At 41.8% G+C, this 24,396-nt stretch overlaps 1 protein-coding gene across 1 annotated transcript in view; it reads left to right on the top strand.

Annotated features, from left to right (window-relative positions):
- Window positions 1–4,294: 4,294 nt before the first annotated feature.
- Window positions 4,295–24,396, top strand: part of LOC149447388 (uncharacterized) — an 80,176-nt gene continuing 60,074 nt past the window's right edge. Inside the window, 1 exon segment of the mRNA XM_089652633.1 lies at window positions 4,295–5,479. Coding sequence (XP_089508759.1) covers window positions 4,295–5,479 — 1,185 coding nt within the window.

Genomic DNA, 24,396 nt, shown 5'->3' with positions numbered 1-24,396 from the left:
TCTTTAATTCAACGATTCTGTGTCCCTGAGTAACAATTCTGTGTCCCTGAGTAACAATTCTGTGTCTGTCCCTCAGTAACAATTCTGTGGCCCTCAGTAACAATTCTGTGTCCCTGAGTAACAATTCTGTGTCCCTCAGTAACAATTCTGTGTCCCTCAGTAACAATTCTGTGTCTGTCCCTGAGTAACAGTTCTGTGTCCCTGAGTAACAGTTCTGTGTCCCTGAGTAACAGTTCTGTGTCCCTGAGTAACAGTTCTGTGTCCCTCAGTAACAATTCTGTGTCCCTCAGTAACAATTCTGTGTCCCTCAGTAACATTTCTGTGTCTGTCCCTGAGTAACAGTTCTGTGTCCCTGAGTAACAATTCTGTGTCTGTCCCTGAGTAACAGTTCTGTGTCCCTCAGTAACAATTCTGTGTCCCTCAGTAACAATTCTGTGTCCCTCAGTAACATTTCTGTGTCTGTCCCTGAGTAACAGTTCTGTGTCCCTGAGTAACAATTCTGTGTCTGTCCCTGAGTAACAATTCTGTGTCCCTCAGTAACAATTCTGTGTCCCTCAGTAACAATTCTGTGTCCCTCAGTAACAATTCTGTGTCCCTCAGTAACAATTCTGTGTCTGTCCCTGAGTAACAGTTCTGTGTCCCTGAGTAACAGTTCTGTGTCCCTGAGTAACAGTTCTGTGTCCCTGAGTAACAGTTCTGTTTCCCTGAGTAACAATTCTGTGTCTGTCCCTGAGTAACAATTCTGTGTCCCTCAGTAACAATTCTGTGGCCCTGAGTAACAATTCTGTGTCCCTCAGTAACAATTCTGTGTCCCTCAGTAACAATTCTGTGTCCCTCAGTAACAATTCTGTGTCTGTCCCTGAGTAACAGTTCTGTGTCCCTGAGTAACAGTTCTGTGTCCCTCAGTAACAATTCTGTGTCCCTCAGTAACAATTCTGTGTCCCTCAGTAACAATTCTGTGTCTGTCCCTGAGTAACAGTTCTGTGTCCCTGAGTAACAGTTCTGTGTCCCTCAGTAACAATTCTGTGTCCCTCAGTAACAATTCTGTGTCCCTCAGTAACAATTCTGTGTCTGTCCCTGAGTAACAGTTCTGTGTCCCTGAGTAACAGTTCTGTGTCCCTGAGTAACAGTTCTGTGTCCCTGAGTAACGATTCTGTGTCTGTCCCTGAGTAACGATTCTGTGTCCCTGAGTAACAATTCTGTGTATGTCCCTGAGTAACAATTCTGTGTCCCTGAGTAACAATTCTGTGTCCCTCAGTAACAATTCTGTGTCTGTCCCTGAGTAACAATTCTGTGTCCCTGAGTAATTCTGTGTCCCTCAGTAACAATTCTGTGTCCCTCAGTAACAATTCTGTGTCCCTCAGTAACAATTCTGTGTCTGTCCCTGAGTAACAGTTCTGTGTCCCTGAGTAACAGTTCTGTGTCCCTGAGTAACAGTTCTGTGTCCCTCAGTAACAATTCTGTGTCTGTCCCTGAGTAACGATTCTGTGTCCCTGAGTAACGATTCTGTGTCCCTGAGTAACAATTCTGTGTCCCTGAGTAACAATTCTGTGTCCCTGAGTAACAATTCTGTGTCCCTCAGTAACAATTCTGTGTCCCTCAGTAACAATTCTGTGTCCCTCAGTAACAATTCTGTGTCTGTCCCCGAGTAACAATTCTGTGTCCCTGAGTAATTCTGTGTCCCTCAGTAACAATTCTGTGTCCCTCAGTAACAATTCTGTGTCCCTCAGTAACAATTCTGTGTCTGTCCCTGAGTAACAATTCTGTGTCCCCGAGTAACAATTCAGTGTCCCTCAGTAACAATTCTGTGTCCCTGAGTAAAAATTCTGTGTCCGTGAGTAACAGTTCTGTATCCCTGAGTAACAGTTCTGTGTCCCTCAGTAACAATTCTGTATCTGTCCCTCAGTAACAAATCTGTGTCCCTGAGTAACAAATCTGTGTCCCTGAGTAACAGTTCTGTGTCCCTCAGTAACAGTTCTGTGTCCCTCAGTAACAATTCTGTGTCCCTCAGTAACAATTCTGTGTCCCTCAGTAACAATTCTGTGTCCCTCAGTAACAATTCTGTGTCCCTCAGTAACAATTCTGTGTCTGTCCCTGAGTAACAATTCTGTGTCCCTCAGTAACAATTCTGTGTCCCTCAGTAATAATTCTGTGTCTGTCCCTGAGTAACAGTTATGTGTCCCTGAGTAACAGTTCTGTGTCCCTCAGTAACAATTCTGTGTCTGTCCCTGAGTAACAGTTCTGTGTCCCTGAGTAACAGTTCTGTGTCCCTGAGTAACAGTTCTGTGTCCCTGAGTAACATTTCTGTGTCCCTCAGTAACAATTCTGTGTCCCTCAGTAACAATTCTGTGTCCGTCAGTAACAATTCTGTGTCCCTCAGTAACAATTCTGTCTGTCCCTGAGTAACAATTCTGTTTCCCTCAGTAACAATTCTGTGTCCCTCAGTAACAATTCTGTGTCCCTCAGTAACAATTCTGTGTCTGTCCCTGAGTAACAATTCTGTGTCTGTCCCTGAGTAACAATTCTGTGTCTGTCCCTGAGTAACAATTCTGTGTCTGTCCCTGAGTAACAATTCTGTGTCCCTGAGTAACAATTCTGTGTCCCTCAGTAACAATTCTGTGTCTTTCCCTGAGTAACAGTTCTCTGTCCCTGAGTAACAGTTCTGTGTCCCTGAGTAACAGTTCTGTGTCCCTGAGTAACAGTTCTGTGTCCCTGAGTAACAGTTCTGTGTCCCTGAGTAACAGTTCTGTGTCCCTCAGTAACAATTCTGTTTCTGTCCCTCAGTAACAATTCTGTGTCTGTCCCTGAGTAACAATTCTGTGTCCCTCAGTAACAATTCTGTGTCCCTCAGTAACAATTCTGTGTCCCTGAGTAACAATTCTGTGTCTGTCCCTGAGTAACAATTCTGTGTCTGTCCCTGAGTAACAGTTCTGTGTCCCTCAGTTACAATTCTGTGTCCCTCAGTAACAATTCTGTCTGTCCCTGAGTAACAATTCTGTGTCTGTCCCTGAGTAACAATTCTGTGTCCCTCAGTAACAATTCTGTGTCTGTCCCTGAGTAACAATTCTGTGTCTGTCCCTGAGTAACGTTTCTGTGGCCCTAAGTAACGTTTCTCTGTCCCTAAGTAACGTTTCTGTGGCCCTAAGTAACGTTTCTCTGTCCCTAACTCTGTCCCTAATACAGAGAGGTCTGCCTCTCTTGAATGATTGGAGGCACATGGAGAATTCTAAAATGGCCGCCATTTATAGCTCGACCATTACACAGTGCTGGCTGGCTGGCTGCTGATTGGCTAATGCGATCACATGTCATTAATGAATGCATTATGGGTCAGCGCGCCTTGTCTGCGCGCCTTCCCAGACATCCCCACTCCGTCGCCGCACATGTCGCTGCCATTTTAGGAAAAATTTTTGCAATATTCGAAACGAATTCCACTTCGCCTACTTCGATTCGCTCATCTCTAATTGGTACATGTTCCCCTTTGCCCAGTTCTCCATACCTATTATTGTCAATCCCTTGCCTATTAGCCTGGAAAATGGCCAACACTGATTTACAAAATCCGTCTCTGACAGACATCAGTAGGGTTCAGAGTAACATTCACAATTTCTGTTTTAGGCCTGGTTCACACTACATGTGTTTTCAGTTGCATTTTTTCTGCATCCAAAATGCACAGAAAGTAGGTTATATTCCAGCCACACTGGAAAACTTTCATTGTCAATGCTTGCAGCCAATCGGCTGAAGGTGCTGATCATTGTATTCCCTCAGTGCAGAGACCTGCTGTCAGAATACTGTCACGGTGGAGAGGATTCCATCCGCCTTTCATATGTGGATGGGAGAATCCGTTCTTTTATTCATTTTGCCCACCGGCTGAAAAGAAAAAAACAACTAAGTGTGTATACCCAGCTTTAGACATAACTGGGAGTTTACAGATCAGACCCCTCGTTTTCTTGCTGTACAACAGTAACTGAAAAGGTATTCATCTGGTGCATTATATAAGAAATACATTTATAGAATTGAATGACAATTGGATTAGAACTACTCATCATGTCTAGTCATTCCTATAAAAAAAAAACCCTACTACGGTCACCATAATAATAAAAACAAAAATGTATACGGTTTAATCAGTTACGTTGTATAGCTATACTTTTTAGTCTGTTGTCACTATTAACACCTGTGTAAACATCTATTTTTATTTTTCATATAGGTGAAAAACTAAGCTGAGTGGTAAACTGAATACCTGTTGTTAAAAAAGAAAAAAAACAAAAATCACAGCAAAACTGAGTGTCATTTACAGAAGATGAGTCAAGTAGGAGACAATTTGTATCAGTGCTCTGAGTGCCAGAAGAGTTTTACTTTTAAGTCCAAACTCAATGCTCATCTGAGGACTCACACTGGAGAGAAACCATTTAAATGTTCGGAATGTGACAAGTGCTTCTCACATAGTCATAATCTTACTCACCACCAGAGGACTCACACAGGAGAGAAACCCTTTAAATGTTCGGAATGTGGCAAATGCTTCTCACAAAATTTTTATCTTACTTGCCACCAGATGACTCACACTGGAGAGAAACCATTTAAATGTTCAGAATGTGACAAGTGCTTCTCAAAAAGTCATAATCTTACTCAGCATCAGAGGACTCACACCAGAGATAAACCCTTTAAATGTTCAGCATGTGACAAGTGCTTCTCACAACGATCTCATCTTACTCACCACCAGATGACTCACACAGGAGAGAAACCCTTTAAATGTTCAGAATGTGGCAAATGCTTCTCACAAAATATTTATCTTACTCGCCACCAGATGACTCATACGGGAGAGAAATCATTTAAATGTTCCGAATGTGACAAGTGCTTCTTTCATAAGAAAAGTCTTGTTAAACACCAGAAGACTCACAGTGGAGAGAAATCATTTAAATGTTCAGAATGTGACAAGTGCTTCTCACAAAATATTTATCTTATTCGCCACCAGATGACTCACACGGGAGAGAAACCGTTTAAATGTTCCGAATGTGACAAATGCTTCTTTCATAAGAATAGTCTTGTTAAACACCAGAAGATTCACATGGGAGAGAAACCATTTAAATGTTCCGAATGTGACAGATGCTTCTTTCATAAGAATAGTCTTGTTACACACCAGAAGATTCACACTGGAGAGAAACCATTTAAATGTTCCAAATGTGACAAATGCTTCTTTCATAAGAATAGTCTTGTTACACACCAGAAGACTCACACTGGAGAGAAACCATTTAGATGTTCGGTATGTGATATGTGCTTCTCTTATAAGATAATTCTTGTTAGACACCTGAGAACCCACACTGGCGAGAAACCATTTAAATGTTCAGAATGTGACAAGTGCTTCTCACTAAAGCATAGACTTGTTACACACCAGAAGATTCACACGGGAGAGAAACTATTTAAATGTTCCGAATGTGACAAGTGCTTCTTTCATAAGAAAAGTCTTGTTGCGCATCAGAAGACTCACATGGGAGAGAAACCATTTAGATGTTCCAATTGTGACAAGTGCTTCTTGCATAAGAAAAGTCTTGTTATACACCAGAAGACTCACACTGGAGAGAAACTATTTAGGTGTTCCGAATGTAACAAGTGCTTCTCTTACAAGCAAAATCTTGTTACACACCAGAGAACTCACAGAGGAGAAAAACCATTTAAATGTTCCGAATGTGACAAGTGCTTCTTTCATAAGAAAAATCTTGTTACACACCAGACGATTCACACTGGAGAGAAACCATTTAGATGTTCCGAATGTGATATGTGCTTCTCTTACAAGCAAAATCTTGTTACACACCAGAGAACCCACACAGGAGAAAAATAATTAAAATGTTCATAATGTGAAAAGTGCTTCTCTTACAAGCAAGGTCTTGGTACACACCAGAGGATTCACACGGGAAAAAAACCATTTAAACGCTCAGAATGTGGCAAATGCTTTTCATGAAATTGTCATCCTAATACTCATAAAAGGATCCACACAAGAGAGAAATCATTTAAAATGTTTAGAATGTGGAAAGTGCTTCTCATGCAGTTCTGTTCTTATCATACACCAGAGGATCCACACGGGGAAAAGCCAATTAGATGTTCAAAATGTGACCAATTCTTCTCACAAAGGGGACAATTCATTCAACACCAGAAAATTCACACAGGAGAGAAGCCATGCAGACAATGTGACAAGGATTTCTCATAGAAGCTAAATGCTAAGACAAATTAAGTTATTCAGCCTAATTAATGAATGTGATATAATTTAAATGAAAAAAAATCTTTGATCCAGCTTTAGAGCTTTACACGGCAGATAAACCATATAAAAATCTGCATTTAATACGTGTTTTTTTTAATAAAACTGCAATCATATCAGAAGGTTCATGAGGGAAATAGAGAGACACAGTGCAAAGGAGACTATAAGAAACAAACACCAATCCATACAAGACTCCAATATAACTAACTTGTGTCAACTTAATGTCATATTAATTAAAAGCTCATGTCCATGTGAAAGCAGAAAACATTTTTAATATACTATTTTACTATTTTTATATTGTAAACCCATAATGTTGAGTGTTGCAGACATGAAAATACTTTGATTTGCCTAATAAAGCTTAAGTAGATGACTACATTGCAAATGTGTAAAAAAGATGATTATATGGTGTACATAGTTACAAAGTTAGTCTGGCTAAAAAAAGACAAAAGTCCATCCAGTTCAACCATAAAAAAAATAAAATAAAACATTATAATCCTATACCCACAGTTGATCCAGAAGAAGGCAAAAACCCAGCAAAGCATGATCCAATTTGCTCCTGCAGGGAAAAAAATTCCTTCCTGATCCCCCGAGAGGCAATCGGATATTCCCTGGATCAACTTTACCTATAAATGTTAGTATCCAGTTATATTCTGTGTATTCAAAAAAGAATCCAGGAATTTTTTAAAGCAATCCACTGAGCTGGCCAGAACCAACTCTTGAGGGAGTCTATTCCACATTTGCACAGATCTTACTGTGAAGAAACCTTTCCGTGTTTGGAGATTACATTTCTTTTTCTCCAGATGTAAAGAGTGCCCCCTTGTCCTCTGTGATGACCTCAGGGTGAATAACTCTACACCGAGTTCACTATATGAACCACTGATGTATTTATACATGGAGATCATATGCCCCCTTATGTATTATACATGGAGATCATATCCCCCTTATGTATTATACATGGAGATCATATCCCCCCTTATGTATTATACATGGAGATCATATCCCCCCTTATGTATTATACATGGAGATCATATCCCCCTTATGTATTATACATGGAGATCATATCCCCCCCCCTTATGTATTATACATGGATATCATATCCCCCTTATGTATTATACATGGTGATCATATCCCCCCTTATGTATTATACATGGAGATCATATCCCCCCTTATGTATTATACATGGAGATCATATCCCCCTTATGTATTATACATGGAGATCATATCCCCCCTTATGTATTATACATGGAGATCATATCCCCCCTTATGTATTATACATGGAGATCATATCCCCTCTTATGTATTATACATGGTGATCATACCCCCCCTTATGTATTATACATGGAGATCATATCCCCCCTTATGTATTATACATGGAGATCATATCCCCCCTTATGTATTATACATGGAGATCATATCCCCTCTTATGTATTATACATGGAGATCATATCCCCCCTTATGTATTATACATGGTGATCATATCCCCCCTTATGTATTATACATGGAGATCATATCCCCCCTTATGTATTATACATGGAGATCATATCCCCCCTTATGTATTATACATGGAGATCATATCCCCCTTATGTATTATACATGGTGATCATATCCCCCCCTTATGTATTATACATGGTGATCATATCCCCCCCTTATGTATTATACATGGAGATCATATCCCCCCTTATGTATTATACATGGTGATCATATCCCCCCCCCCCTTATGTATTATACATGGAGATCATATCCCCCCTTATGTATTATACATGGAGATCATATTCCCCCTTAATCTCCTCTTCTCAGTAGAGCATATATTCAGTTCCTCTAATCTTTCCTCATAGCTGATCTCCTCTATGTCTCGTATCAGTTTGGTTGCCCTTCTCTGTACTGTCTCCAGTTCCCCAATGTTCTTTTTGTGAATTGTGCCCAAAACTGAACTGCATATTCCAGATGAGGTCTTACTAATGATTTGTATCGGGGAAATGATATCTCTCTCTGGAGTCTATACCTCTCCTAATACAAGAGAGGATTGTGCTCGCTTTAGAAACGATGTACTCAAATGTTTCTGCAAAATAAATATTGTGACTGTACAAATCAGTCATGCTTTGATTTAATCAATTTAAATGAAAATAATGATTTTAGTATTCGATTAGTATACAGTACAAGACTGAATTTTGATCTTTGTAATTTATCTTGGACTGAAGAACCTTTCCCCGCTATATATCAAACTAAAAGGGAAATGTTGATAGGAGTTTATTTGCCAGTCAGAGCAGTGATATTTCAGTTACATGTGGAGCTCCTATGTTAGATTTCTTGCATACAATGGTATTGTTAAGCTGGCCACACACGGTTCAAATCTTGGCCAGTTCAGCAGGAAGCAACCTAGACTCAAACCATGCATGGGCAGGCTGAATATACCTAAGTTGATCGATCGACCAACTTGGGTACAGCCAGCCTTCTGGATTTTACATGCGATTATTTCTAGCGGTTGGTATAATAATCAGTCTTCTCCCAGGGGGACTGCTCCTCCCGTCCCTGCTGGGAGAAGACAATGGTTGGGCATGAGGGATTTCCCATCAACACTGTCCATGGTTGCAGGAAAGGAATTTGCTCCATGTATGGTCTGCCTTAGATCCTCCTTAACTTTTGTGTGTTCCAACATTTTGTTATTTTCTCCATAATACAAAATAAACAAAAAATAACAATATGAAGAACAGAATACCCACATAATAAATAGATATCTATATGACTTGCGAGCCAAGCTATGTCTACTAAATAACCACCCTAAAATACAAATCTGGACAGAATATGTCCTAAATATTACTGGATCGCAAACACCCAACACATAACTACCACTGTGTATATAAATTAATTCACCATAGTGTGTTGCACTCCTATTACTTAATATCTCTTCAGTACTTATAATCCCTTTTATATACCCAAAATTAATGATCATATATAAACAAATAATCTAATTTACAAAAATATTTAAACCCGTGTTCATACCATTAACCAAAAATTCATATATAATAATAACTTAATATAAAAAATACATACTAATAAAAACCTCAATAATTCATAATAATAATACGTATCTGTGATTATAAAATTAATTAGTATTAAGCCAATTATACACCATTAGTAGTGAAAAAAATATTTAAAAAAAATGTATAAATACTCATATATAATTATTTAATATTGTGCAAAAATAGTGTCCCATTAATTATAAAAATAGTGACTCTGTGCTTTATTTAATCTTCAATCCGTGACTGTTTGTGAATCCGTGACTGTTTGTGAATCCTCCAATTAGTGCAGATGTAAGCTCACCTCCTTATCTGCCTACAATTAGGCTATATGCGCTTTTGGTTCACCTCCTTTGGAACCTGCTTGATTAAGATATCTCCCTTTTAGATTGTGGAATAAGGGTATCCTTTATCGCTGATTATCCCCTCTGGGATTAATCCCTCCTCACGATGATACAAGCCCCTTATACTCTCCTCTCCATGCGACTCTCCACATATAGGGAAAAATTACCAGACATAGTGTTTTATCCTTTTAAAATACTGCTTTATTCCTTCCAAGTAGTACGCGCACATTTACTGCATTCAATATAAGGCAATTTGTGTGTAACGAATCCTCTGCCGACCGTTGAGTCATGCACCCGCCGTCTGTCAAACAATCCGGCTATCTCCGAGTGACGCTGCAGCCCCACCCTTACGCGTTACGCCACTGGTCACGTGGCTTCATCAGGGGGTTTTGATAGCCCTGATGATATCAAAACCCCCTGTACTGTGGACAGTACAGGAGATGACCAGAGACTGCGGACAGTACAGGAGATGACCAGAAACTGTGGACAGTACAGGAGATGACTGCTGACCTTTGGGGAGGGAGGGGGAGTGGGTACCTGAATTTGACAGGTACCAGCTCTTACTTCCGTGGAGTTGTTCTTTGATCTTACCTGTTCCTCTATCCAGCCGCCCGCTGTCTTCCCGGCTTCTGTAGTGTGGGCGCTCGGCGGACAGCCGGATGCCCAGTGCGCATGAGCGAGAAGCACTGCGCTTTTTGATTGGTCCAGCAGCTTCTGGGATCTGTCATGTGTCCCAGGTACCGCCTTACCATTCACAAAGAGCACCGCTTCTTGCGCATGCGCACTTGGGACCCGGCTGTCACGCACACTACAGAAGCCGGGAAGACAGCGCGCCGCTGGATAGAGGAACAGGTAAGGTCCCACTACAGAGCTGAGCGGCTGGCCCGGTATTCTGACATGGCGGCGGTGGAAATACCGGACCGGCCGCTCCATATTCGCTCCATAAGACGCACTGACATTTTCCCCCCTTTCTTGGGGGGAAAAAAGTGTGACTTATGGAGTGAAAAATACGGTAATTTCCCAGGAAAAGGTAATGAACCGGCATGCTTACATTCCATAAAGGGTGCACCAAGATTTTCCTTACAGGGGGTTGGTGTATGCTAAATACAGGGGATTTGAAGTTAGCCAATTATGAAAGGGAATAGATTTGCCAACAAATCAGAGATACTCCATGAACATTAATGGAGGAGAGGACTATAACTATAGACACTAGATAGAGAGAGACTCTCTGTTTGGAACCCCAGGGTTGTCCAGCTCCATGGTAGTTATGGAATATATCCCTTGCACTTCTATATAAATGTTTGTCTTATGTCTTTTCTGTCTCACTGTTTGCATTTTGTAATATGTTTGAGCTTTCTTAATAATCTTTCTTTTATGTAACTAGATTGATTGTGTTTAGTTTAGACCTCCATCCTATTCACCAATAAATTTTGGTTGTTGTGTTTAAACCTTTCACTTCTGGGCAAGAACCCTTCATTTACCAAATCATATATTTCATAATCTATAGATTTGGTCAACATAATTGGCAACCATGAAGGGACCCAAGACTGAGAATATTTAATATAACAACCCTGAGATTTGCATAATACAGGTTAAGGTTATTGGGGTGGTTTTACATTGAGTCAGTTTGCCGGTAGTTTGGAGGTCCCAGCAACCCTATCTAGGTAAAACAGGTACCTTGTGCATTTTTAGTGGGTATTAGAAGAAAATAGGGAGGATACTCCACATCATTTTTGTTTTATAAATATCCCGCAATTATACTGAAGTAGTATATTAGAAGAACCATGAAAAACCGGTCAATTTAACAGGGAGGATATACAGAGCGGGACCATTTTATTTTCATTTGTTACTTTTAGGCTTACCAAGCTTCATGTATTATTTGTGTTGCTTTAGTGTTGGCACGTGTAGGTTTTATCAGAAAGGCAATGAAAGAGTCTTTGTTGGTTCAGTGAAGAAATATTACACTTATTACTTGTTGATTTTAGTTTAGATTCTTCGTTTAAGGCTCAAAAATCCTGACTGTAGGATATTTTGTAGGACATTGCAACTAAGCTATTGAAACGTCATCCATTTTTGTTGCTGTTTTTAGGGAATTGGTGATATTCTCATTGTTGTCAAAGTAGAAATTTTATAGCAGTAACTTGCAAGTAGACAAGAGTTCTGTTCTTTTATTGAAAGGTTGGAATGTTCTAAGGTATATAATTATATATATGTTAGTATATATAATGTATATACGTATATGTTAGTGAATAAGATATAGATTCATTATATTGTATTGAATGGGCATTTTTAAGATCCATCACATTTAGCATACCTTACTTATTATCAGTTTAGACATTTTTTTTTAAGTGGAATTTGTTGGGCTAGTTTTTGTTTGCCTAGAGCATCACCCCCACTATTGTTTGTAGTGTGTTTTACTGTACATACTCTGTCTCCATCTCTGTTGTTCAGTGTGTCTCCTATGTCTTTTGTCTTTTAGGGACTATTCGGGGCAGATGCCATTGTTCCTTGAACCCCCCTGGCGGTATTCCCAAGCAGGGGCGGACTGACAACTCATGGGGCCCTCGAGCAATAGGGGATCATGGGGCCCCTGTGTCCTTGCCCAAACTCAAAAAAGCCTATGAAAAAGGTACCAGGAGCATCTCAAGGGGCCCCCTACTGACCCTGGGCCCTCGGGCAGTGCCCGAGTTTCTAAATGGTCAGTCCGCCCCTGTTCCCGAGTGTAGCTCGGGGTTAACTTTCAGTACCAAAGCGGTAACCCCAAGCTACACTCGGGAATACCCTGCAGTGTGGCTCAGGGATTCCCTCCAGCACTTACTTTGTCCTTCGCTCCCGTGATGTCCCCCCTGCAGCGACCCCAGCCATCTCCTCCGGCCGATACCGGGTTCCATTCCCTGCGAGCGTCAGGACATATGGGGGACGGAACCGTAGGGAAATTCAAAAATTTTAAAAGCGACATTCACTCAATACACTAAAATCACACAGTATAACATTACTGTATCAAACCATTTCACTTTGTCCTGCGCCCTGCCTGCATTTTCACTGTTCTTTCTGCCTGGAAACTGAGAAAAGTCCATGGCGTCCAAAAAGCGTCCCTTTAGGTCAAAAGCAGTTTTAGACCGGCTAGAGAACAGCGATAGTAAATTAGAACTACTTGCAGAATTGAGTGATAATGATTCGTGGGGGAAATTCGTCATCAGACACTGAAAACGATTCTGCGACTTTGCTCAGTGATGTGCGAACTTGGCGCTATATTTCAAATTTCAGTGTTTTTTTTGTTTGATTACATTATTGAATTAAAGTTATTATTATTATTATATTATTTTTTATTATATTATAATTTATGTTTATTTGTGTTTCAAATTTTTATCATACCCAGGATGTTTACTAGACTCTTGTTTGGACAGATTTCAGAGAGTTATTCCTAAGAATTACAAGCCTACAATAAAAAAACAACATATTTCCATGCAAAACAATGTACCCCTTTGAGCACAGAAATACTGACATAATCAGACCGCTAGGGAGGATAAATCTTGTGTCTCAATCCTGTATATGGAATATTCCAGTTTCAGTCCATTGTGATCTGTTTCTTTTGTTGTGTACAGTAGTAGAGTTACTGGAAGTTTGGTGCATCATGGAGAAATTAATGGCTAAGATTGCTAAAGTTAAAGACAGTGTTGCAATGATAAAAGTAATGGAGGAATCTAAAAGCCCATGGCAGCAGGCACAGGAGTATGTAAAATCCAAGCTAACTGAGAAAAAATATAGCAAACGCGAGGGAAAGACTGCGTTAATGTTTGGTGTCTGTTGAATGGCTAATCAGTTTGAAAATTTAAAGCTTCAAAATTAATCCCTAAAAGTGGATCTTGCAATATCCAAAAGTGATATTGGTAATTTTAAAGTGTCTATGACAAATTCTGATGCTAGCCACCCCCACCTAACAATGGAGAATGAAAGATAGCATGGGGAGATGAAGCAGCTCGCACAAAGGTTGAAGGATGCAGAAAGCAAAGTTAAGCAGTTGTCTGCATCTTCCAATGAAGAGCAGTTTGTTCACTTTTCACATGCAATAGAAAATGTGGCTCATTTGGGCCTTTCTAAATTCAGCAGCAAATGATCTATATCCAGGGTATATGGTAGTATGCATGAATCATTGAAAGGTCAGAGCACTTTCAGAAATACCCCAGGATCTATTAACCCCCCCCTGAGAGTATTCCCAAGTGTAGCTCGGGGTAAAGTTTCAGCATCAAACGCGGTAACCCTGAACTACACTCAGGAATACACTGCAGCGTTGCTCTGGGATCTCTCCAGCACTTACCTTGTCCTGCGCTCCCGTGTTGTCCTCCCTGCAGAGTCCCCGGCCATCTCCTCCGGCCGATGCCGGCATCTGTCTTCCGGGTTCCGTTTCCTGCGAGTGTCGGGACGTACGGGGGACGGAGCCGGTGGGAAATTCAAAAATTTTAAAAGTGACATTCACTAAATACACAAAAATCACATAGTATAACATTCCTGTATCAAAGCATTTCACATACATTTTGTCCCGAGTGCTTTGTCCTGCGCCCTGCCTGCATTTTTACTGTTCTTTCTGCCTGGAAACTGAGAAACGTCCATGGAGTCCAAAAAGCGTCCCTTTAGGTCAAAAGCGGTTTTAGACCGGCTAGAGAACAGCGATAGTAAATCAGAACCACTTGCAGAATTGAGTGATAATGATTCGTGGAGAAATTCGTCATCAGACACTGAAAACGATTTTGCGACTTTGCTCAGTGATGTGCGAACTTGGTGCTATGTTTCCAATTTCAGTGTTTTTGGTTTGATGACATTATTGAATTAAATTTATTATTATTATTTTTTAGGATTATTTATTATATTATAATTTATGATTTCGTGTTTCAAATTTTATCCTACCCGGGATGTTTACTAGACTCTTGTTCAGACAGATTTCAGTGACTTATTCCTAAGAATTACAGGCCTACAATAAAAAAACAACATATTTCCATGCAAAAAAAGTACCGCTTTGAGCACAGAAATATGGACATAATCAGACCGCTAGGGAGGTTAAGCAGCCAGAAATAGTTGCTAATCAGGTTTCAGCCAAGGCATATTCCCAGCCTAAAGCCAAGCCTTGTGATAAGCGGCATTTTAATACTTTAAACAACATAAAATGTTACACATGTGGATTATTTGGCCACATTGCAAGATTTTGTTTGGCCTCTTCTGGTGAAAAGATGGTAAAACAAATTCAATATAGAACAAAGAGGTGTGATATTGAGGTGTACTCACCACGCTGGGGAAAATGGCCCAGGTGTAATAACTACAAAAAGTCAAGATCAAGCATCCCATTCCCAAAGATTATGCTCGAGAGTGAATCTTTACAGGCTGGAATTAACCTCCCCGGCGGTATGATTATTTCAGATTTTTTGTGCTGAAAGCGGTACCATTATTTTGCATGGAAATATGTAGTTTTTTTATTGTAGGCTGTAATATTTAGGAATAACTCACTGAAATCTGTCCGAACGAGAGTCTAGTAAACATCCCGGGTATGATAAAATTTGAAACACGAAATCATAAATTATAATTTAATAAATAATCATAAAAAATAATATAATAATAATACATTTAATTCAATAATATAATCAAACCGAAAACACTGAAATTTGAAATAGAGCGCCAAGTTCGCACATCACTGAGCAAAGTCGCAAAATCGTTTTCAGTGTCTGATGACGAATTTCCCCCACGAATCATTATCACTCAATTCTGCAAGTGGTTCTGATTTACTATCGCTGTTCTCTAGCCGGTCTAAAACCGCTTTTGACCTAAAGGGACACTTTTTGGATGCCATGGACGTTTCTCAGTTTCCAGGCAGAAAGAACAGTAAAAATGCAGGCAGGGCGCAGGACAAAGCAGTAGGGACAAAATGTATGTGAAATGGGTTGAAACAGCAATGTTTTACTATGAAAAATTTGTTTTGAAGAAAATGACATTTTTTTAAATTTTCAAATTTCCTGCCGCCGGCGGCGCCCGTACGTCCCGACGTCACAGGGACCGGAACACAGAAGCTGAATGCCGGCATCGGCTGGAGGAGATGGCCGGGGACGCTGCAGGGGACACATCGCGGGAGCGAAGGACAAGGTAAGCGCTGCAGGGACTCCCTATGCAGCACCGCATGGTAAGCCCGAGTGTAGCTCGGGGTTACCGCTTTTGGTACTGAAACTCTACCCTGAGCTACACTTGGGAATACCGCCAGGGAGGTTAAGCAAATGAAACTGGAACGAGATGAGGTTGTAAAGGAATTCTAAACTTTTAAAAGAGATTTTACCGAATCCTCGAATTGGAAAGATAAGGAGGGAATAACTTGCTCATTGGGAACCAAGCAGGAATATAAGCTATATAGAAACATTGGATAAAATACCAGATATAATGGGTGTTTGACAGGTATATGGACTGAGTATGTTATTTTCATCAGAAGAAAGGGTGAATGTCAGTGACCATATACCAATGTAAATGTAACAATGTTGTATTGTTCACTTTCTTTGTGTGTTAAAGGAAAAGAGTAATAACTTTTGTTTTTAAGTTATATTTTTCAGATTCAGCGAGTTCATAAAAGTGATGTTTTACATATAAAGATAGGTGTATGCATATAGATGTATATATACATAAATACACATACTCAACAAAGGTAAAGTATATTAGGCTAGGAATACAAACATGGAGATTGTTAATGTAGTTTTATGTATCTTTCCCAAAGAATCTAAAGAATGCATTCAAATATATAGAGAGAGAGAGAGAGTAAGAGAGAGAGAAAACTAGCATCAAATGGTAGAGTTTTTACAGCAGACAGCCACTCGCTTTCTTCTTTTTTAAGGGCCTTTTAACCCAATTTTTTAAAAGGAAAGTTCCATACAATATGTTTCCCACGCAGGGTATCCACCATCAATACAAATGAAACAAATATTCAGCCTCATGGCTCTCTCAGGTATACAGCCCCTTGCTGCTCTTGCTTCCACCTTTCCTGGATGGAGCCCTCCTGACTCCTGGGCACTGACCTATCTGCCAGGGTGGAGCCCAGAACCCTGGTCCTGACTCTAGAAGAAGCCCACACACACCTGACCAATCAGTCTCCTGGCCATTCCCAAAACCTGGTCCGAGGATTGGAGACTTCATCCCTCCCAAATCACTTTGAAATCTCCAGGCTCCAGGTCCCAAAATGGACTTTTCAAACAAATGTGGAAAGTGAAAAACCAGTTTCCTCTGCATTAAACAAGTACCCTGGTGCCCCTCAACCTGCCTTGTTGAGAATCCCGGGTGAAATATCCTTTCTACGCTGTGACAGGTCGCTACATTGTCATTATATATATATATGTGTGTGTATAAGTATTGCTTAGGACAGAAGCTTACTCCTGTTTCAACTGATTTTCTTTCTTTCAATTTTCTTTCCATTCCTCTCCTGTTTGCAGGAAACACGTAGTAATCTAGTTGGAATTAGATAAACTTTCTTAACCCATGAAGTATTTGATTCAATCGATGACTTCAATTAATGGGTGTGTCTATGTGATGTATTGGATGTGTATGAACTGTCTATATGTGTAAAAGGAATATTCTTTTCAGGGTGTGAACACACCATTGTTGGCCATCAATGAGAAATGTGATCACTTTTACGCTCATGCATTTACTTTTTTTTTGTGTTTCTCTTTCCCCTTTTTAATGAGCTCAGTACTGGTACCAAAATGTTTTTTTTTTCAAATCTTATCTGCTAATGACAGTGGTGTATTTAGATTTTGTGCTGCCTTAGGCAACACAAAAATCAGACCCCCCCCCCCCCCAGCAGAGAGAGCCTGACACCGACCAACACCAGACCCCCCTCCCCACGGAGAGAGCCTGACAGTGACCAACAACACCCCTGCCCCATCCCCACCCGAGAGAGCCTTCCACTAATACGCACCTCCCCTTCCCAGCACCAGAGAGAAAGATACTCAACTTCACAGCGCTGGACATTCTCGTGAACGACAATAGGGCTCTGCATATGCCTCTCTCAGCCCGCAGCCTCTCTCAGATCTCACCCGGTCCCCATACCATATATGTCCCTTCTTCTGGGGGTCAGTGCTGCCCCCCCTAAAAAATGCCGCCCTAGGCAAATGCCTTGTTTGCCATGTGGTAAATACACCCCTGACTAATGAACCTGTGCACTGATCTAACATCTTAATCACAAAAACTCAAAATTTAGAAATTTTATTTTTCCTTTTTTTTCCTGTGGCTCAGAGTGAAGTTTTCCTTCACTCTGACACTGGGAAAATACATGATAATATGTTATTTTGCACTTGATGGTATTTTGTCGATTTTAGTATGTTTGTTTGTTTTTTTCTTCCAAATGCGCTCATGTCCTTTTTAATGTGTGTAAATATTGGGAACTTCTGAGAGAGGTTGAGTGAGGGGTTATTAATGGTTTTTGAGTTTGGTATTTTAGGAAGAATACTAGAACATCGGGGGATAATCCAGATCTGACCCAGACTAAGCAAGAAACTTTGAAAAGAGGACCTTAAAGCATAGCAAAATTTTTATGTTTGTTTTAACCACTTAAATTTTCAGCTTTCAGTGCTATCACACTTTGAATGACAATTGCGCGGTCATGCAACACTGTACCCATATGGTTTTGTTAGCATTTTTTTGAGACAGATAAAACTTTATTTTGTTGGTATTTATTCACCACTGGGATTTTTATTTTTATTTAGTAAAAAAACAAAACAAAAACAAATTAGTTTATAACCAAAAATTATAATTTTTCGAACTTTTTTTTTTGCATTGTTTTTTATTTTTTTATATTTGTTTTTTTTTTTTAAACATACTGTCGCCCTAGCAGTACAGTGTCGCCATAGTGACACTGTACTACTTGTAGGGGGTGATGAAATTTTTTTTTTTCTACACTGATTACTTTTACAGCCTTTATGGGTATAAAAGTAATCATTTCTCCTCTCTGGCTGCATTCCTACAGCCACTGAGAAATACCGTGCGAGCTGTAATTGGTCACAGCTTGTCACATGGTACAAAGCTGTTGAGAATGTGACCTCTGTGATCATTCACAGATTTCAAACGTAAGCAATGATGTCAGAAGTGACATCATTGCTTACTACTATTCAAGTGATCACTGATTGGCCAATCAGTGATCACATGATCGGTACCTCGCACAGAGGTCCCGAACAGCGATTGGTGTTCCGCTGTGTCCCAGGGAGCGTGCACAGGCTAAAATGGCGGTCTCCGTTTATGAACGGCAACCCACTCCTGCACTGCTCCTGTCCGGCAATTTATATACATGGGCCGGATGGGAAGTGGTTAACAATTAGTGAATAGCTCGCACAGAGGTCCCGAACAGCCTCCGGACACAACGGGCACCGGATTGCGGTGCCGCGCGCTCCCAGGGAGCGCACACAGCTTGAAAATGCGGGCGCTGTTTATGAACTGCAACCGGCCCCTGCACTGCTCCTGTCCGGCCGTTTATGTACATGGGTCACAGGGGAAGTGGTTAAGGAGAAGCCTCTGAATTGCTTCAATTAATGGTAGTTGGGACGAACTAAATCTCTAAAAAAAAAAAAACCATAACGTTTTTTCTCCTCTCTACTTTTAAATAATTTTTGTGTCCCTGCCTTGCTAAGTGAGTTTAAAAGGGAATTTACTCACTTTAGGAGAGGATTGGCTTGTGCTAAGTCACGGTATAACCGTTTGCATTTTGTTTTTTGGAGACTGAATACAGATTCAATGCTCCCTTACAAGTTAAAGAGAAAGGGGTAGGATAAATGTCATGCCAAGTCAGCATTAAATCTGTAGCTTTTTTTTTCTGTCTATCCGTTTAGCACAATTTTTCTTCCTGGGTGCTTCTTAAGTTGTTTGGTTTTACTATGGTGAAATAAAAAAAACAAAGAGGGCGATATGAAGAAATTATATGGAGAACATTTTGAAATTGCACAGGGAGAACATTTTTTTTAAATGTTTGATATAAAATATTAAAGCTCCCTTTACAGCATTTTTGTATGTTTAAGTGAATTTCCAGCATTTTTTTTTTCCTCTTCCAACATTGAATGACTGTTTTATATAAATGTAGTGAAGCTCCCTTATTGTCATTTAACTATTGCCACCTGCAACAACCGTAAGAGTAACACCAGGTTTAAGAAACATTTGTGTTATCCATTCTATCTCTACATCTCACATGAAGTCCTCTCTACAGTCCTAGAATCTATCAGTCCTCATATACAGTCATTTTTTTGTTTGTTGGTTTTTTGCCATAACTAAGTTCAAAGGGCACTGCTTGAGTATCATATAGATATACTGTACTGGGACTTGAGATGAGATTCCTATTGATTGGCAATTTTCAGGTATAGTATAGTACAATGGTACTTAAGTGTAGTTTTAGTGGATTATTACTGAAGCCTCAAGTAACAGGCAGGGGTGGACTGACCATTTGGAAACTTGGGCACTGCCTGAGGGCCTGGGGTCAGTAGGAGGCCCCATGAGATGCCCCTGGTACCTAATTTATAGGCTTTTTTGAGTTTGGGCAAGAACACAGGGGCCCCATGAACCCCTTATTGAGGGCTCAGGTCAGTAGGGAGCCCCATGAGATACCCCTGGTACCTAATTTATAGGCTTTTTTGAGTTTGAGCAAGAACACAGGGGCCCCATGATCCCCTATTGAGGGCTTGGGTCAGTAGGGAGCCCCATGAGATGCCACTGGTACCTTTTCCATAGGCTTTTTTGAGTTTGGGCAAGGCCACAGGGGCCCAATGATCCCCTATTGCCCGGGGGCCCCACGAGTTGTCAGTCCGCCCCTGGTAACAGGTGACATTACAATTCTTCTCTATATTCTGAAATTATAGCTGAGTTTCACTCACCCTGTCAAAAAATAAGTCAGCAGCTACAAAAACTGTAGCTGCTAACTTTTAAAAAACAGCCCACGGTGTGTCCCCGGCAGCCCGTTTCACTGGCCGTCCTGTATTCCAGGAGGCTGGCATCTTCAGAGTGGGCACCCAGCTGTGACAGCTTGCAGCGAGCAGCACTGCGTTTCATGAATGGTCCTGTAGTCTTCTGGGACCTGTCACATGTCTCAAAAGACTACAGGGAGGACACCTTCTGCTTCTGATCACCTAGGCAACCTGAGAGCCGCAGGACTACAAGTTCCATCATGCCTCTGCAAGTCATAGCTGTAACTGTCAGTTTTTTAATCTTTGCAATGCCTCATGGGAAATGTAGTTCCACAACAGAATAGAGAGTCGCAGGTTGCCTACCCCTGGCCTAGGCGATTGGACCGGAAGTGGGATCGGGTACCTGTCAAATTCAGGTACCCGCTCCCCCCCGCCACCCAAAGGTGCCAATCCTTAATGGGGAGCAGTCCCTTTTGGGTGGAGCTCCACTTTAAAATTTTTTGTCTTCTTTTATGACACTGCCTACTCTGCTCTGGGAACTCTTCCCTAGCCTGATAAAGGTATGACCTCTTCCTTAGCCTGCTAAAGGCATGGCTCATACAGTAGCTACACCCAGTAGCAAAGGACGGAATTCAGCGCACAAATGTTTGGCACCAGCCAAGGCTTTAGCCCACCAGGGTTTGTATAACTGGACACAGATTCCAATAAAAGCATACAGTTGTGAGTTGTGATGGTAATAATGGAAACAGGAAGGGTCACACACATACAATGGCTATCAGCAGAAGGTGGGGCATTGCTTTCAGGCTTATGACAATGGATGGAGACAGAGGGTATTTTCAAACCAGAGAAACTGGCTGAAGGTGATAACTAAAGATGAGCGAATCGAACATGACAAAGTGGAATTCGTTCCGAAGATTTGGAAAAATTCTATTTGCGACGGATTCGAAGATTAGCAAACTTCGGATGCACGAATCGAATTTTCCCAAAAATGGCGCGACATGTGTGGCGATGGAGAAAATGGACAGAGAAGATGGGGCGGGGATGTCTGGGAAGGCGCGCAGACAAGGCGCGCTGACCCATAATGCATTCATGACATGTGATCGCATTGGCCAATCAGCAGCCAGCCAGCACTGTGTAATGGTGGAGCTATAAATCGCGGCCATCTTAGAATTCTCCATTAGCCTCCGGTCATTCAAGAGAGACAGACCTGTGTGTATTAAGGGACAGAGTTAGGGCCACAGAGACTTTAGGGCCACAGAATCGTTACTCAGGGACACAGAATCGTTACTCAGGGACACAGAATCGTTACTCAGGGACACAGAATCGTTACTCAGGGACTTTCTGCTTCACAACCACTATTGTACGTTCAAAGAGTTAAATCCATTTACACGCCGGCTGGCGGTAATATTTTTTGGGTGATTAGTGCATTCCAGTGACACAAACGTACAGTTTCCAGCCAACGGCAAGCTGCAATTGACCGATTGTGCTAAATAAACTGACTTTCTGCTTCACAACCACTATTGTATGTTCAAAGAGTTAGATCCATTTACAGGCCGGGTGGCGGTAATATTTTTTGGGTGATTAGTGCATTCCAGTGACATAAACGTACAGTTTCCAGCCAACGGCAAGCTGCAATTGACCGATTGTGCTAAATAAACTGACTTTCTGCTTCACAACCACTATTGTACGTTCAAAGAGTTAAATCCATTTACACGCCGGCTGGCGGTAATATTTTTTGGGTGATTAGTGCATTCCAGTGACAGAAACGTACAGTTTCCAGCCAACGGCAAGCTGCAATTGACCGATTGTGTACAATAAACTGACTTTCTGCTTCACAACCACTATTGTACGTTCAAAGAGTTAGATCCATTTACACGCCGGGTGGCGGTAATATTTTTTGGGTGATTAGTGCATTCCAGTGACATAAACGTACAGTTTCCAGCCAAAGGCAAGCTGCAATTGACCGATTGTGCTAAATAAACTGACTTTCTGCTTCACAACCACTATTGTACGTTCAAAGAGTTAAATCCATTTACACGCCGGCTGGCGGTAATATTTTTTGGGTGATTAGTGCATTCCAGTGACAGAAACGTACAGTTTCCAGCCAACGGCAAGCTGCAATTGACCGATTGTGTACAATAAACTGACTTTCTGCTTCACAACCACTATTGTACGTTCAAAGAGTTAGATCCATTTACACGCCGGGTGGCGGTAATATTTTTTGGGTGATTAGTGCATTCCAGTGACATAAACGTACAGTTTCCAGCCAAAGGCAAGCTGCAATTGACCGATTGTGCTAAATAAACTGACTTTCTGCTTCACAACCACTATTGTACGTTCAAAGAGTTAAATCCATTTACACGCCGGCTGGCGGTAATATTTTTTGGGTGATTAGTGCATTCCAGTGACCTAAACGTACAGTTTCCAGCCAACGGCAAGCTGCAATTGACCGATTGTGTACAATAAACTGACTTTCTGCTTCACAACCACTATTGTACGTTCAAAGAGTTAAATCCATATACACGCCGGGTGGCGGTAATATTTTTTGGGTGATTAGTGCATTCCAGTGACATAAACGTACAGTTTACAGCCAACGGCAAGCTGCAATTGACCGATTGTGCTAAATAAACTGACTTTCTGCTTCACAACCACTATTGTACGTTCAAAGAGTTAAATCCGGTTTTATTTTTGGGGTGCTTATTGAATTAAAGAGTATGTCAGACAACACGCAGAGGAGTGGCAGAGGAGGCAATGTTTCAGGAGCGAGCAGACGTGGCAGCAGAGGAAGGGGTCGAGGCAGCACTAGTCGCAGCCAGAGGCCAGTGCTCCCGGTGTCATCCAGCGGTCGTGTCTCCACCGACAACCCCGCCGTCATCAATTGGTTGACTCGGTCGTCTTCCTCTTCCCAGGTCACCTCTGACACCTACAGCCAACGGTCGGTGGGTACGTCAGACACAACCGTTAGTTGGCATGGCCCGGGAGCAAGCCCACTGAAATTACGTGTCCTCTACCGGCCCCTGTCCTTTGGTGTTCCCTCACCAAGCGAAGTATCGCATGCTGTGGGCTCAGCCCCACTGTACAGTGAGGAAGAGCTAACAGAGGGCGGTCAGGAACGGGGGGAGACATCCGCCTCATCAGCAGCCAGGCGAAGAAGTACTGGCGAGGAGAGTGGCTCGGTAGCCGGTCTAGAGACAGGTCTGTCTCCTGACCCACACGCAGCCGAGGGGGCTAGTAGTGACGCGGAGACCCTAATTGATGATGATGAGGCTGATCGCACTTGGCAGCCTCGTCGTCATCAGGCTATTGCTTCCGCATCATCATCAGCTTGCCAGCGAGCAAAACAGTCGGTGGGTTGCCCAGGAGGCAGCAGGGTCGCAGCAGTGTCAGTGGAGCCAAACGGCCACGGAGTAGAGCACCAGCTCCACTGCAGCCTACCACCACGGCCATTAGTGGTGCCGGTGTGCACGGAGGAAGTAGCAGTCAGCCAGTGAGGAGTAGCGGGGGCAAAGTTTCCTACTCGGCGGTGTGGCAATTTTTCGTCAAGCCGCCCGAGGAAGTAAACGTAGCCGTATGTCGACTATGTGGCCAGAAAGTCAAGCGTGGCCAGGGGGCCAATGTTGGGACTACAGCGTTGCGTCAGCATATGCAGCGTCGCCATTCGGTGGCCTGGGAAAACCGTGATAAAGATACGGCGGTTCTGCCTGCCCCAGCCCCCGCTCCATCACCCGCTCCGTTACTTGCTCCGTCACCTGGCGTCAATCGCCCTCTATCAGCCAGTCAAGGCTCCAACACCTCTGCTGAGGGGAGTTGTCGCTCGTTGGCATCTTCCGCTCGTTCAGATGCTCCTTCTCCTGCTACTCCTCTTCACGGATTCCGTCAGCAGTCTT

The sequence above is a fragment of the Staurois parvus genome, unplaced genomic scaffold (genome assembly GCF_062004578.1).
Source record: "Staurois parvus isolate SC_StPar_1 unplaced genomic scaffold, SC_StPar_1.0 ptg000689l, whole genome shotgun sequence".
NCBI lineage: Eukaryota > Metazoa > Chordata > Amphibia > Anura > Ranidae > Staurois > Staurois parvus.
This window is presented reverse-complemented; position numbering and strand designations above follow the sequence as displayed.